The sequence below is a fragment of the Gambusia affinis genome, linkage group LG02 (genome assembly GCF_019740435.1).
Source record: "Gambusia affinis linkage group LG02, SWU_Gaff_1.0, whole genome shotgun sequence".
NCBI classification, from domain to species: domain Eukaryota; kingdom Metazoa; phylum Chordata; class Actinopteri; order Cyprinodontiformes; family Poeciliidae; genus Gambusia; species Gambusia affinis.
The window spans coordinates 8,597,658-8,614,277 of NC_057869.1; the positions used below are offsets into that span (position 1 = coordinate 8,597,658).

The following is a 16,620-nucleotide window of genomic DNA, read 5'->3' on the forward strand; positions in this document are numbered from 1 at the left end:
AGATAGATAGATAGATAGATAGATAGATAGATAGATAGATAGATAGATAGATAGATAGATAGATAGATAGATAGATAGATAGATAGATAGATAGATAGATAGATAGATAGATAGATAGATAGATAGATAACAATAGCCTATAATTATTATTTGTTAGTTTGATTAAAAAACAGTGGATATAAGGTAATTAAACTCAAATATACCTTACTAATTGCTAACAGGAAACGTGGTTTATTCAACAAATATCGATTTTATTTTTAAAAGCTCCACCGGAAGTGCTAATTCTTATTGACTCTCAGTTGACTGCGGTCACACACAGACAGGGAATTTGCTGTCAAGAGGGTGGATGCCAAGAGCTGGTGAGCTATGCTTTGATTAAGTTAACATTTTTGATGTGTTTTATGGAGACTGTTAGGTTTCTTCGCAATGAAAGCGACAGACAATAAAGAAGTGCCCCCTGGCCGTCAGCATTTGCTTGTTTTTCTCTCTCGCAGCGCCTACATTCGTGTCGCAGAGGGTTAGCTGATTAGCTAACAGTTGCTGGCTTAGCTTCGTGGCTAGCCTGTTTAGTACCGATGTATTCCCGATGCGTCTATTATCGGACGCACCTCACTCACGCAAGCGTACTTGCGATTTTCGCTACCATCACAAACTTGCATTTCTACGGGGAATCGGGAAAGAATCTCCCGCATAATTTTGGATGTAGTTTAAGTTTCTGTGAGTATCGACGATCATTTCTTAGTACCCAAGACTCCAGCATGATGCCTCCTGAAGAAGCGCCTCCGCGAAGGCTAGCGAAGGAGGAGCGGTTGGCGCTCTCGTTTATTTTTGTTGTCACTGGCACACACTGCCTCAGATTTCATCCACATCTTGATTACGTTTAGCCAAGCAGAGCAGGAAATACGAGAGGATGTGTCCTCCTCAGCAAACGACGAGTTAGTCGTTGTGTCCGATAACGGACCTGGGCGATCTCGGTCTGAAGTTATGTGCCGCTGTCGGCGATGACCAGTCGAGGAAAAAACGAGATGTAGGTAAACGTTATTCAAACGGGTGACAAAGACTGGGGTTACGTCATGTCGCGGCACATTTTGTTGTCGTGCTGACAGTTTTAGTCGGCTGATGGTGGGAGGGAAACTGAAATCGGGTGATCTTTTTTTCCCTATCAGATGGGGGTTGGAGGTTGTGTGTGTCCACCAGGAGAGTGTCAACGGACCCAGCCGTGGACGGACCGTGTGTGTAGGCCTCGGCGTTCCGCTGTCACTGCCTCTTCAAACGGTTGTCCCAGTGATGCACTGATACCGCAGCAGCCTTCCCGGCGACACTGCATTTAGGGCGTTAAAATGCCTTATTAATAGCTGCGACATAGTGTTCCCATGACTGGTGCCATGTTATTCAAGGGAGTTTCGGTGAAACCGGCTTGGAGCGCTTGGGGGGATTCTCACATCATCCTGCTAAATAGTGACGTTGTCGCAAAAGAAACGTTTTGGGACGACAAGTTCAACAAAATAGTTGGTTTTGTGCTTAGCTGAAGATTTAGGATTAAGGCGTAGCATTAGGTAGTGTTGTCGCGGGAGTGCCCTTGCTGGTTTAAGTCACATGTAGAGAGCAACAGTACCTTACAGGTGTTAAAATATGCGCTGATATCATAGCTCGATAGATCGGTATCTGGAATGTGCACCACAACGCGTAGGGACTTTTTTGGCTGTTTTTCACATATCACTACTGCGAAGAATAATGCAGAGCATCTTTTAGAAATGTGCAAATAGTATTAGTTATGCATTTGACGCAATTGCATATGCGGATAAAATTATTTGTGAAGTTGTAGAATCTACTTTAGTTTTTCTTCACACCGTGTGGGGTGTGGTTGAAGTGGAGCTATTAGAAATTCACCAGTTGGTACAGACTATGCATGGGCCAGTGTCAAAGTATTCCAAGGTTTCAAAACTTAAACATTTCCGTGGAACATTTTCTATGGCATAATAAAGTGCATTTAATGAAATGCCAAACTAACAGAAGTTTTTTTTCTCCACTGTGTGGACTTTCTGATTAGTTGGCTGAAAGAATGAGAAAGTTTGTTGTTTGGAAATATTTCCAATTGCAAAATAACACAGACTTCCACCCATCACGTCTTATTTTTAAGGTAAAAACCTTTGTTAGTCGACTGATTAACCATTTGGAGATTAGAGCTACTGTTTTAGTAATTTGTGATGCAGTCAATAGGAGTTGCTGCTAAATTTAGAAAATGTTTATTTGTTTTTATCCAACCTTTTGCCATGTTTATGCTTAGGATAACATTATCCTAAGCATAAACATGCTTGTTGTAGAAAGAATAATTGTCGCTTTTCTGCTTTAAATTAAAACAGCCATGTTCAGTTACGCATTTTTTATTTTAAACATTTATATCAATATAGTAATTTTTCTTTTTGAGGTAATTATAACTCGAATGTCTTAAGCCAATACCCTAATCTAGACCTAGGAGCTTTCTTGTGATCATACTGATTTTTCTTTTTTAGTTGTTTTAAGGAAATGTTAGTTATTTCAAGCAGCTATGATTTTCTAACAGATATTGAAGAATTGATTTAGTAAACATTTTTATAATTGAAAGAATATATGCATGCATGGAGAGAATAACGGCACACAGAAAGGCCCTGGCAGGGATCTGATTCCTGAACTTTCTTGCTGTAGGGTGCCAGTGCTAACTGTGCCACCAATCAGATACTCCAGCTTCCTCCCACTGTCAAAAGTTAAATGACTGTGAGGTTGCCCGGTCAATCTAAGGCCTGTTATAAAGTTTCTGCTTTTAGACTAAATTTAGTGTAATACTATATTAACCGTAAGTCCTTTGTAGTTTTAATTGATGCCAAAAGGAAACACAGAGTTTTGGCATTAGATAAACTGTTAAAGATAGAGGAATTTCCTTGTTGTTGTTGGGTTTGGCAAGCTGGTGCACCTCCATAAAAGCTGCGAGCATACTGCTCGTGTTGACATCTGGCTTAGTTGTGTCGTCATGGAAGTACGTGCTTGGCTCTATAAAATTCCTGTCTCTGCTTAAGCTCAGTGTGTTTGGTGGCACAGTAATCTGAAAGGTTAGGCCAGCGTTAGCTATTGGGGTGCTGCTCAGCCTCATGTTTTTCCACCAGCGTGTAATACGACTGGAAGTGACACTTTTCCTCAGTCTTATATTCAGTCCGGATGCATGTGTGAGGAAGTCAACATAGAGTCACAAGATTACTGTTTGCGCTTGCCTCGGGTGGAGTTCCAGGGGTGCTTCCTTAAACAAAGGAGCTTTCTAGTGTTATTGTTGGTGCACGGTTTAAGATTATACAGGTGACTTCTGCAGTGGCGTCTCCTGTGGGAGATGGAGCGGGGGCGGGGGCGGGGGGTAAATCAGGTCATGTTGGTATTTTGAATTCCTTAGCAGAACTAAATGGAGTTTTCCAGATTTGGTTTTCTAACTTTTGCCAATCTTTTTACCAACAGAAAACGACTTCTTCCAGAAAACACTGTGTTAAAGGAAGCATTTTTTTTATTAAGACATTTTTCAAAGTGACCGTTACAATGTTTTGTTAAATTTGCTTTGAATGTACCTTTGGACAGCACATAAGTACTTCCTTTGTAAAAGCAGCACGATTGGCATTATGACGCAGCTACCTTAGTTCACCTTCAGTGCATCAATGTTTTATGTTTTCTGTGCTTTCATGCTTGTTTTCAATACAACTGTCTAACTCTAAAGACTGTTGAAAATTGTTGAAAACTGAGGCCTTCATCTCTTGCATTGAGTGGTTTTCAAAAGTATTTGTGCTGCTTGAACTTTTTCACATTTTGTAACAAATTTCAATGTATTTTATGTATTCTACTAAAAAGTAGAACTTAGTTGCAAAGTGAAAGATACTTTACATCTCATGAAAAGTTTAATATTTCTTTTATTCAGAAAATGAATGTTTTAGAGATTTATTACACATTGAGTGAGATGTTTCTAACCTTTATCTAGCAATTTTGATGAGGATGGCTTACAGAAAATGAAAATTCCAAATTCAGTGCCTCAGGAAATTTTAATATTGTGAAAAAGTTAAATACAGGAAACAGATGGTGTTACACCCTAATCAGGTACCTAACTCCAAACGTGCAAAGGTTTCCTGAGCCTCTAAATGGTCTCTCAGTCTGGGTTACTAGGCTACCCAAACATGGGGAAGTCTGCTGATTTAGCAAATGTCCAGAAAATGGTCAATGCTACCTTCCGCAAGGAGGGTAAGCCATAAAAAGTCATTATTAAATGAACATAAAAAGTTCATGGAAGAAAGTGTTGCAGGAATAGGAAAATTCAAGAATTTGGGGGAGCTTCTAAGGCGTGGACTGAGGTTGGAGTCTGTGCATCAAGAACCATGACGAACAGATGAATCCCACATATCGGCTACTAAGGAAAGAAAAGAATTGGATTATTGGTTAGTGGTCTATATAATTTTTTAAGAATGAAAATAAAGTTATGAGGAAGTCTTGAGAAAAAGTGCCTCCGTCTTGCCTGCAGTTCAGTGTGAAATATCCACAGTCTGTGATGGTTTGGGTTGCCATGTCATCTGCTGTTGTTGATGATGTGATGAGGTGTTTTTCTTAAAAGTCCACAATCATAGCAGACATCTACTAGGAAATATTAGAGCAATTAATACTTCCTTCCGCCACAAGCTTTATGAATATGATTTCATTTTCTAGCAGGACTTTGCACCTGCCCACACTGTCAAAGGAACCAAAAGCTGGTTCAATGACCAGTTGACTGTGATTCATTAGACAGTGAACTGGCCTGATCTGTCAAGAGGAAGATGAGACATGAGAACCAATGATGCAGATGATCCAAAGGTCGCTATCAAAGCAACCTGGGCTTCAATTACACCGAACCACAGATTGATCACCTCCATGTCACGCTGCATTGACACACTAATTCATGCAAAAGGAGCCTCAACCTAGTATTGCGTGCATAGAAATAAACATGCTAGTCAGAAGCAGGAGGTCTGGAGTTTGACTGTGATACTCTAGCATACAAATATGGTTTATTTTAAACCCTTCTATGGTAGCTTTGGCTGTATGTTTAGGATCTAAAGGGGTTTTAGTTCCACCTTGAACTGTAATTTGAAAGTTGGTATGGGGGTGAAGATGTGTTCAGGTTGATGTGGAGTGTTGTCTTTCTCGGTGTTGTGCCCTATACATGGTTGGAATCATAAAAGCTGACATGTGGAGTGCATAACTGAAGGTTGTCAAACCTGACTGCTCTTTGCAGTCCCTGGGCCTTTTGGCTGCAGCTTTGGTTAATGCTCTCTATACCTCTCTACTCCGTCACATAACGAGCATTTTCCAAGGCATAAAGAAAATGTTGCAAAGTGAAAGATACTTTGCAACATTTTCAAAGTATCTTTGAAAATTATCATTTTCAAAGTATCAAAATTTTGATTTTGATACTTTTTGATACTAGTGTGGACTAGTGCTGCTTCACTAGTCCACACAGTGAAGCAGCAAGAGGGTTTATAGATAAGGCGGGAGGGGTGGGGGGATGAAGGCTTGTGGCCTGGGAAATCTCCCTCTCATCTCCTGGGAGACAGATTCAGTGTTAGCTTGTGGTCGGCTATTTGCCCTGCAGTCAAATGTTCTCTGAGAAATGCGTGACTGCTCGTGCATCGGCGATGACCGAATACTGCAGAACAAGAATCAGGGCTGCTCTCAGAGAATGTGATGCTTATCTTTATTAACCCCTGCAGTAAACACTGCGGCGTTTATGCTTTTTCTTGAGCATATTTGAGTTCAGGCTCAGCAAAAGTCAATGGAGCTTATAAATTCCTTAGTCTTTAGTGACTCATTAGGCTTTTAAGAATGTTTAAGGATATGTCTGCAATCTAGTTTTGTTCTGGTTAAAAATATAGCTCCCTGGTGGCTGGAATGTAACACGAATTGTAACTCCAGAATACAGCCTGCTCCATATAGGCTGAGGGAAGCATTTTCATCCCCATAGGCTACCACCAGACTTTCATGAATGGATCTGACGTCAGAGCCTTTCATCACAGCTCTCACTTGTTGAAATCCACTGGTTGAGCAGGCTAAGCACACTCTATTGTACACTGCTATTTAGAGAGGATATCAGAGATTATTCTGTTTGCTCACTTGTGAATGCTGAAAGACGTTTATGCTTTATTCAAATATGCAGCTTGGTTCAAATCTGATGAGACATTATCAGGTGGCTTTTGTGCCCCTGTCAATTGTACTACATACTATTTCTTGCTAGTCTATTGTTATTTACTAAATAAAAGCTGAATATGTTCAACAGATAAACTTGATTTAGTATGTGCACTGGTCTTTTGCAGCACTACAAACAGTTTCACTCTTGATTTTGTCTGTAGTTCACCCAAAAAAAAAGGTTGAGCTTCATTAAAAGCAAGTAGAACAAGTTTGGGATCAAAGAGCTTCAAGAAATGTATTTTTAGTTCCAAACTGCAAGACAAAAATCAGATAAAAGCAGGATTTGTTGTTTTGAGTAAAACCAAATCTGGACAAGAAGCGTCGAAACCAAAATCCAGAATAAACACAATGCTGACTAGAAAAAAATCAATTCTTGTTTAATATTTTATGGCAGCCAAGGCCTTTTCCTTCTTGTCTTCTCACTAAGTTGTGCAGCTGCATGTACAAGTCTGTTTTTTTTCTATGTGCTGGTATGAGGAGACTGGACCTGCCACAATACACTCCTTGTGTTTTGTGGGCAAGAAGGAGCCTGGCTCCACTCCTGTCACACAGTTGCTCACGGCACTTGTCCTGTCATTTGGACTGACCCCCTTGACCTGTCTGCTGATTGTCAGACTTTACTGTGACCTTTTTTGTGCTCCGAATTCCTTCAGTAAAGCGTCTCCTGCCAAATATCCCTATCCTTCTGCCTTTTCTTTCCAAACCTAGTTACTACATTCATACATATTTGTTCTGATGTTGATACTTTGCAGCAAGGTTTCACACTCACTGTTTCTTCTTCACTGCTTTTTTGTGTTTGTTTGAATCCACATAAAGAGGCTTCTGGGGAATTGCATTCCTTTGCTTCATTGACAACAGATGTAGAGGAGAACTTTTTTTTTTTTTTTTTTACTTTGAACTGAACCTTTTGCAGCATCTAAAAACAGTGCAGTGTGGATTCTAGGGCAGCTGTTTTGCCCGTGAAGGCCAAAATAGACTTCATGAGAGAGCTAATGTTGGGCCTGTGGTTAAATCATCTGAGGGCTTGTGTTTGCCTCACAGTGGCAGATGGATAAGAAGCTGTCAGCATTTGTAACAGCTGCCCCATCTCCACCTATGAGGCCGCCTTCTTGTGATTTAACAGCCGTACATAAGCTTGGAGCTGAGGAGCACTTCTAGTCCTGGAAAAACTAGGTCAACAGGTCTCTGAAGCCTTTAGGGGTCTCGATGAGTCATACCTGACAAGCATCTCTTAATAAGCAACTCAGCACCATTTAAAACAACAGGGTTTTAAAACATACATTCCAACAAACAAGGGGTGCAGAAATTTAAGAACTATTGTGATACAATTTCATGATGTTTAATATTCTGACAGGCTGCAGTTGACAAATTGATATTTTACAGAGGCAGATATAGACGTTACAGTATTTAACATATTTGCCTACTGTGCAGATTTAGACTCCTTGACTGTCTAAGTTTTGAGGAACCCCTGATCATTGTTTGCCCAGATTTATAATCATCAGATAATAGAAAGTAGTCAAAATCGATGAGGAGAAAATTTGCAAATCATCTCTGGTGAGTTAATTAGTGCACATGTAATTTTATCAGTTTTTGTCAGGCAGTCTTAGTTAGGACCATGCCTGTCTGTGCCCTCAGACATTTTTGAAGCTTGTTGCTAGACTTGCACTACTTTAAGCAGACACCTATATGTTTAAGCAGGAGGAAATCATTCTTGGTACGGGGTTTACTACATACTTATATCCATATCCAGTGTCACTCTATGCTTGACGTTTTTGTTGGTGGCGACAGGGAGCTGGCTGAAGGAAACCTAACCCCCCTTCCTGTTGAAGTTGAGCAGCTGACATGTATGTTGGTGAGTAGGGGAAATAGTGCTAACATTAGCCCCAAGCAGCTCCAGTTCAAGGAGGGATGTTGAAGTGGGTTGGCAATGCTCCAGTGCATCCAAAGAGACGCTGCCATCACACGTGTGTGTTTGGGTGTGATTTCTGCAACAGGAAGCTGGCAGACAGCAGAGCAATTCTGAGAAGCCAAGAGACTTCATTAATATTGATACCATGTCTTCTTGTTAAGGAATAACCTCTGCTAACAAGGTTTGTATTAATGTCGGAAATGTAGACCACTGACACTCTCTAATAACGTTACCTACAGGAAGTGAAGAGTTCTCTTCACAACAGAAATCTTGCTGTGTTCAAGCTTAATGAACTGTGAATTAGATTGTTAAAGCTGTGAACCGTGTAATAAAACTGGGCTTGTATTTTTTTTTATTTTTTTTTTATAGATTAGCTAACATGTTAGCCACATGTCAGAGTGGTTTGTGTTTCTGTGACAATGAAGGGGCTAGAACTCTGAACATTTCATGGTGATTTATTTTCCCCTTTTGAACAAACACGTATCCCAGGGTTACCTGCTTTGATTAATCTTGGACAATGGCTCAGGTGACAGGTGCTTTAACAGCCTTTCAAATTTATGAGTTGTTGTTATTGGGAATTGTTGTATTTATATTTTCTTACCAAGTGTGTTGTATGTTATCTCTCTGTGTTTGATAGCTTGAATTTTTTTTATTTTTCCTTGTTGAAAGATTATCCTCTCATGGTGGAGGTGACACTACTGTGTCGTCAAAACCATTTGTTCGATTAAACCAGTCATATAAATGTACGTTAATGTTTGACACCAGGAATAACTTATCTTTTATTTATTATTTGCTTGATATTACTTTTTTATCTGGGGAATGTGTAAAATATAGAGTTCATGGCTCTTGGCTCTCTCTGCTCTGGTTTACTGTTTACCTTGCAAAGGCTAATATCCTATTAACTATGTCAACCAGCAGGCATTGTGGGGCACCTTGCAGATTCTGGCTGTGCCTGTAATCCTAGGGATTAAGAGGCCTGCGCTCTTGCACCAGATAACTGCCCTGAGTCTCAGAATAAACTACTTAGTAATTGCACCTAAATTGCTAATTTTTTACATTTAATTGTCTACCACCTTAATAATTGTTCATAAATTTTTGTCAATGTCCTGGCAGGAAAATAAAAATCCAGATTTTGCAGCTACTGCAATCAATTTTGAGTCTTTATTATGTGGATATGTTGATTTTAATTATGTGAATGTTTTAAATCTTTTAGCTGCTTATTTGTTTTATCTATAAAATATCTTTCAGCTTTATGAACGATGTAGAAATCTGGCGGTAATATTCTCAGTTTTTTAAAAATAGTCAGAAATTTCTAATTTTTGACACCTTGGTATAGCTTTACAGTATTATCCATCACACACTCCTGTCCTTGTTTGCATCATCAGTTTAAAGATGTCTAGTTTTAATAAATAATTTTAGGATATAATGAAAAGGATATAGTTGTAGTACAGCTGGGAAAGGTCCTCTGAATAAATGAAAAAACATCGTAACCTGAAGCATTGCATTCATTTGATATCGGATCTATGTTTTGTCAAAATATATAATGGCACTAATGTGGCCTGTTGGACCATCACATCCTGTGTATTTGGATAATGAATCACAGGCAGACCAAAATAACAAAAAAAAATTGTTAATGCTGCTCGCATCAGGGTTAATTGTGTCTGTCACTGAGGTATCCTAAAAGGAACTTTTGAAAATAATAATTGGGATGCAAAGCAACACTTATGCGTGTTACAGTAAAAAAACATGTTGTCTCATCCATTCAAAAGGTCAGTGGTTTCCCTCGGCGCTGGTCCCAGACAGATAAGGGTGGCCTGATTTATTTATTTATTTATTTTTTTGCTTGCCATAGCCTCTGTTTTTAAAAGGAAGTGAGGTTTAGAGGTCAGGAACATTCTGGTGGAGATGTGTAATGGAAGCTGTTGCACATGTGGGATGACCACACAGCTGCTTAGCTCACAGTAACGACACATTGGATGGTGTTATCAAATTGGGGTGGTGTTCTCTTTCCGCAAGTTGCTTTTTCTACCTTGTAACCAAACATGGGAGCTCTAAGCATGGCGTCTGAAGATAATGGTCTGTTTTCTACTGAGTGATAACCCTGGTGTTCGGTGACTGGATGGTTTGCAGTTCCATTAGCTAATATTTTAGTATGACTAAGAGCAAAATATCTGCAGTATAGAGAAAAAGAACAGCATTGCAAAAAAGCTTTTGGTTCAGAAAATCTTTCATCTCTCATACAAACCACAAATTTTCTACAAGTAGTTTTGTGTTGTTAGATCTGAGTTACATTTCTTAAAAAAAAGGAGTGAGATTGAACCGCCTTTGGTATTGACAGTATAAAGTAATATATTTCTAATCAAGTGTAGAGGCCAGAGTGAGATGGATGAGTGAGAATGGGAGTATTGTGACTCCCACTATGTAAAACTCAAAGACCCCACAGTGATTTCCAACAATGGTGTCTTGCAGGAATGTCTCTGCAGCTGCTTTCTGCTAAATCAGACACTGCTTGAAAGTTTTTCTTTTCTTGCAGAGATGCAAAAAAATGTTAGTAATCGTCTAAAAATGCACAACATTAAAACCACAGCTGTAATAAGATATTACTGCAGAGCTCAGAGAAGTAGGACTTAAGCCATTCTTCTGTATACCTCATTGTTTAATAAAGCAAAACTATAGACTTTATATTATATTGCAGTAGATTGGAATTATTTGTTATGGTTCTCTATAGGAAGTTGTTGTACTGTGAATTTAGATATAAAATGTTGAATGATTTGTGGCCAACAATGTAATGAAATATGAGAAGTGTGTTTTGTCTTACAGCAAAAAAGGAAACAAAACTCTTGCAAAATAGATGAAAATTGATGACTGTATTGACATTGACATAAAGAGTTTCCATCCACGTCAAACTTTTATCTCAGTTCTGTTTTTATAAAAGTATTTTTTCATACAGGCTGTCCATAAATCATATTTACAAGTGTGTTTGCCGGCTCATAATTGTGATAACATAATTAATATTTCTTATTACTTTGAAAATGACCTTTTGAATGTATGTGTTTTTGTTTTATGCACCAGTGAAGCAGATGAGATGAAGCTCATCCTTCCTGTCTGACTTGATGCTAACCCTATCATCTGTTGCTCTGCCTTTTCCTCCCTCAGGAGATGACCTAGAGGCCTTACAGATACATTTGTGCTTTCGTCGCTCTAATCTGCATCCGCAGAAAACGGCAAGATCTGGAAGCACACTTGTTTCCTCCGTGGGTAATATCTACCTCAGCCAGCAGACGGGGAACACACCGGGACGCTGCTGGGAGACTTCAGACAGGCAGACAGAGCCAACAGCTGGCCACGCGCTCACTGCCTGCAGCGTTCTGCTTCGTGAAAAGGATTTGAGACGGACTGGATCTGTCTGCCTTTTTGCTTCCCACTAAAAACAAAACAGTCACATCTTCTGACTCCAGAATTTATTCGCTTTTTTAAGAATTGTCATTTTCCCCTGTGTGCTGTTGACCAGTGTGTCTTTTTCCATGGATGCATTTTTTGCTTTTAGCTTTTAAATGAGTTTTCTACTTTTACTAGTGTAAAGCTGGTATAAGATTATATATGTAAATACATATGTAAATGTTGTATACTGTATTAGAAATATTTTTCCCATTCTGAAGGAAAGTTAATGCACTTTAAGACTTTGTTGTGATACCTTTCCTTCTCTATTATGATAGTTTTTTTTTAAGCTGGAAACCGAGAGGCTGGGGTGTGTCTTGTTCTCTAAGCTAGGCATGAAGAATCTGCAGCAGGGCTGCATGTAAACGTTTTACTCAGCCTGTCGGCTTTCAATCACACTTTTTTTTTTTTATTTTATTGCCCCTTTACAAGGCACACTGAGATGAACCTCTGGCAGGTGGAATCCATGAGCTGTCTCTCGACTTAACTTGACTAGTTGAAGGACTCTCGGACTGAGTGTTTTTGTGAGACTGGCCCAGACTGCTTTCTGTGGAAAACAGACGACAAAAGACAGAAGCTTCCGGTGCTGTTGCACCACCTATGTATTGTTGTAGTGCACAGGAAAGTAAAATGGACTACAAGCGTCGCTTTTTGCTTGGCGGGTCCAAGCAGAAAGTGCAGCAGCACCAGCAGTACCAGATGCCTGAGCTGAGCCGGACCCTGAGCGCCTCTCTGACTTCTTCACCCATGGGCACTGGGGTGGGCATTCCTGGCAGCTGCCACCCACCTAGCTCTGGCACCACGACTGCTGTTGCCGACATCCAGCAAGGCATCTCCAAATATCTGGATGCTCTCAACGTGTTCTGCAGGGCCAGCGCCTTCCTTACAGACCTGTTCAGCAGCGTGTTCAGGAACTCTCACTATTCCAAAGCAGCTATGCAACTGAAGGACGTGCAGGAACACGTCATGGAGGCGGCCAGCAGGCTGACTGCAGCAATAAAGCCTGAGATTGCCAAGATGCTGATGGAGCTGAGTGTCGGGGCCGCTAACTTTAAAGACCAGAACGACTTCAGCCTGCAGGATGTTGAGGTACGTGATAATGGAGAATCAGAGCCTCAACACAACATTTAGTTCCATATTTTTAAATTGATTTCAGAATGATCAACTGGTTATACAATAATCACCATGTGGAAAAGTATAGAATGAAGATGCAACACATTAGCATTATAATCTTATTGGATCTAGAATTGAGGATGAAAAATTTTGGCAGTTTGGAGCAACGTGCGGATGTTATGGTAAGAAAAGTGTCAGGAAAATGAATCAGTTGATATGATCATCACAATTCAACAATACCGCGCAATATCATATTCTTGATTAAAAGTACAGCAAAAGTATTAAGTAAAATACCCTCCTGTATGTTATTTACAGTATGTAACAATCAAAGATGTGTCTTGGACTTTTTTTGTTATAAAAATCATTTTTTGGACATCAGCAAATCTGCTATTTGACAAATCCTTAATATAAAATGTGAACATAGCTGTTTCAAGAACGGAGTCTTGTGGGACCCTAGGGACCCAGGGCAATCAACAAAGAAATACATGATTTCTCCATAACAAGTGAATTTCTTTCTGTTTGACAAATAAAATTCAATCCAAAGAATAGAATAGCTTGTTCAGAAAATATAAAATATGTAAGATTAGATAAGACAACACAGTGATTATTTCTATCGCTTTTTGATGTTTCCCAAACAATTATGCCAATTTGTGACTATTGAAACAGAAAAAAAGAGAACAGATAAGCACCACAAACATGAGATAACTCATTTATTTTTCATCTTCTAGATATGGTGCAAAGATGCTTAGCCACCCACTGTCATAAGGCTGGCTCTATGAATCAGTGTTTCCTGGCTCAAACCGGGTTCTCACGCCCAGTGTCAATATCGCCGAGGGTGAGGTGTGAAAAACAAGAGGGATGTGAGAACAGAAGCCACGTTTTGCCAACCTAAAGACTGCACCATATTTCTGCAGTCTTGCATTTGATGATGTGCAGACTGTTAAATATTGTATGAGGGTTACTCAATAGGAGAATAAATACCTTGCTATAACTATTCTAGTAAAATTTAAAAACAGATTCAAATGGGATACACATATGTTTTTTTTTCTTTTTACAATTTCTAACAGTATCTGTAAAAGATTGATCCAAATATAGATATATTTTTACATTTTACTCTATAAGCAGGGGCTGCTCTCATGTCAGGAGGAAATTCTCCTGGAAACCCCTGCTTGAGCTTTTGTTCTAGATCTCGGTTATGTTCAACCGACTTAAAGCTCAGGTCACTGGGTTCATGAAGTCAGGTTGAACAACTTATGTTGACAGTGTCAAGCCTTGAGCATGGGGTCATTATAGTTTACATCACTCTTAGAGGGCCCCCAGCAAAACATCTGGACTAAATGATTGAAAAGCTTAAAGCATTTACGAAGTTGCGTATGAAGTCAAATTTGAAGTTAACTTCTTGCTAGTAATCTTTTTTTTTTTTTTTTAGTAAAGGTTTAAAAAAGTATTTTACATAGAACCTGTTCAAAGTCTGTCTATTTTTATGTGGGCACCACACCCACGCTGTGTCTGGAATGATTCTTGGGAAGGATTGCTGTTTGTTGGTTTATTCCATGCTTAATGGAGATTTTAAGGCATGCTGGCGACCTGTGAGACTCTATGCAGTTTTACAGATTAAACTGTTGTGATGGAAAAAGAGACTCCAAGTTAAGTGGATTCGCAGGGTGACCCAAGTCCGGAAGCCAGGAGGGATTTTATTTTAAACTAAGACGCCACTAAAAACAAGAAAAACTCTCCAAGAAACAAAATAGAATTCAATTTGAAGAATTTAATTCTTTGGATTGATGCATCTTAAGTTAACGTACGTAAATCCAGGCCGACTAACTTTACTTTCTAATTAATACTCAAAAAAACCCTGACTTTGATGAGGGCCATGAAATGTTTAAATAAGTATTGAAATTATTATATTTTTAGCACACTGTTCAAATTTGAACTGATTTCCACATTAAATGAATACATTAAAGTATTCATCATATTTATTTCAAAGGGTATTTAAATTCTATAACTATTTAAGGACTTCTGTTTTAAATTGTGGTGCTTTTGGTTCTCTTAGCGGCTACTGGCTGAGCCAAGGCTATAGATCTGTAGTAATATTTCTCCATCTAGTCTGCAGAAGCCACAAAATGAGAACGGCACTAAGTCTGCATTGCTAAAGAAAATATAATGCTGAACAAAATTATGAGGGATGTGTTGTAATTGTCTTCTTCATGATGAAGGATCTTTAAACAAAACTATGACTTAGCAGCCAACGGGTGTGCAGCAGCCAAGACTGGTGAGGGGCTGCAGAACTTCTGTGGATGTGGCTGAGCCCAAAACAGGAAACACTTCTGCACCGCAGTCAGTTAATCTGACTCTCTGTGGTCGTGAATATGCACAGATAAATATTAGAGGAAAGCCAAGTCTGTGAAAGTTTAGACCGCATGACTTGGAATTTGCACTCGGTGTCTGGACCCTGGCATTAATGGCACATTTGTTTCAGCATAGATGGATGGCTCCGCTATTAGTTATAAAAACCTTTGTGGAAACCACTCTGCACATACAATAATATTATGATAGTAAATGTAAACTTATTTTAAACATGTAAACAAGAACAGTGGATGGAAAGGCAGTCGGCATTTTTGAAAGAAGCTTGTCACAATGATATTACTGAACTCTCTGTTTTTGTGATGAGTCATTGTCAACCAACAGTCACTGTTCAGTCTTTCATCCATTTTTTTGTTTTATAATAACGCATACATGTTGAATAAAGTAGTTTACACATCATTTGCTACTAACTTAATGCAGGGTACAATGCAAGTTTGCGCGTTGCTCATTTATGGAATGTGGTCTGGTAGCTGGACAGACTGTGAGGTCGTCTAAACGAACCAAATAGATTGTTGAGTTTGGGGAGTTGTGGTATGTGAAGCTTTCCCCTTTTTCTTTCCTTCTTTTGCTCATGTCTCCTTCTTTCTTTCTTCTATTTTTTTTTTGCCTCTTTCTATTCCATAAAAAGAATGTGGTTCTCTGGCAGCTCAGAGGGATACTGCTGCCAAATATGCATGAAAAGATCCTTCTTTTTAGGGTCTGTTTGAGAAACTTGTAAGTTTAAAGCACAGAAATAAGACCAAAGGCAGACCAACCAGAGAGGCATTATGACAACTAAAAAACATTCACTCATCCCCATGGGCAGACATATTAGTCTACAGCTTCTGACATCTTTTTTCACATTGTTACTGTCTTCACCATAACGTGGTGTTCTTAATTTAAACATCAAATCTGTTTATAGAGAAAGAGACCCAGCAGGGTGTAATTTCCATTGACTAATACTGAAACATTTACTGAGGAACACATTCATAAATAAGTTGCTGTGTGCAACATTTTATAAACTGAAACAGGCCTTTGAATAAGTGCAAACATACTTGGTGCACAGATTGGTGCCGTAGCATTTCTGAGCTTACTTGTTTACCACAGTGTAAACCAGGAAAAAGAAAAGATTTTTCTCCTTTCTTCAGATTAAGTGGAAGCTGTGGGGTTTTACATTGCCGTTATTTTTATTAAATTACCAATGAATAGATTGGGAAGTTCAGAATTTTTCTAATTCTACAGTCATGGAGCTGCTGTTGCTGATTGCTTGTTCATTTAGAGCACAGAAAAAGCAAAACAAAAAAACTGTATTTTATGTTGTACTCTAAAGCCATTGTAACTTTCCTGTCAGATAGAAGCTGTGTGACTTGAAAACCCGGATGACTTGATATCAAAAACCAGATAGAGGCTCTTTGAACAACCTTTAGGTACTCCAGGGATGTTTTATTATGCACATAAATGATGAATCTACCTAATGAAGTCTTGATGAGATCTGCCATGTATAATAACTTTCTGTTATGACCATGAAACTGGAGCTCAACATTTTTCACCCTATTTTTTTATCTTCTTAGAGAAATGTAGATTAACGAGGTACATCT

The 16,620-nt window shown here is 39.0% G+C and overlaps 1 protein-coding gene across 4 annotated transcripts in view; it reads left to right on the forward strand.

Annotated features, from left to right (window-relative positions):
• The first annotated feature begins 277 nt into the window (after nt 1-277).
• The window catches only part of LOC122844618 (granule associated Rac and RHOG effector protein 1-like), a 34,021-nt gene continuing 17,678 nt past the window's right edge, over nt 278-16,620 (forward strand). The window contains exons 1-2 of one of the 4 annotated variants that reach the window (XM_044140260.1): nt 278-359; nt 11,285-12,655. In XM_044140260.1, the coding sequence (XP_043996195.1) occupies nt 12,167-12,655 (489 nt within the window). In that variant the 5' untranslated portion in view covers nt 278-359; nt 11,285-12,166. Of the gene's footprint in view, nt 360-859; nt 1,028-1,252; nt 1,276-8,638; nt 8,662-11,284; nt 12,656-16,620 lie in introns of those variants that run through there. The other 3 variants (XM_044140289.1, XM_044140270.1, XM_044140279.1) reach the window with 3 other exon arrangements.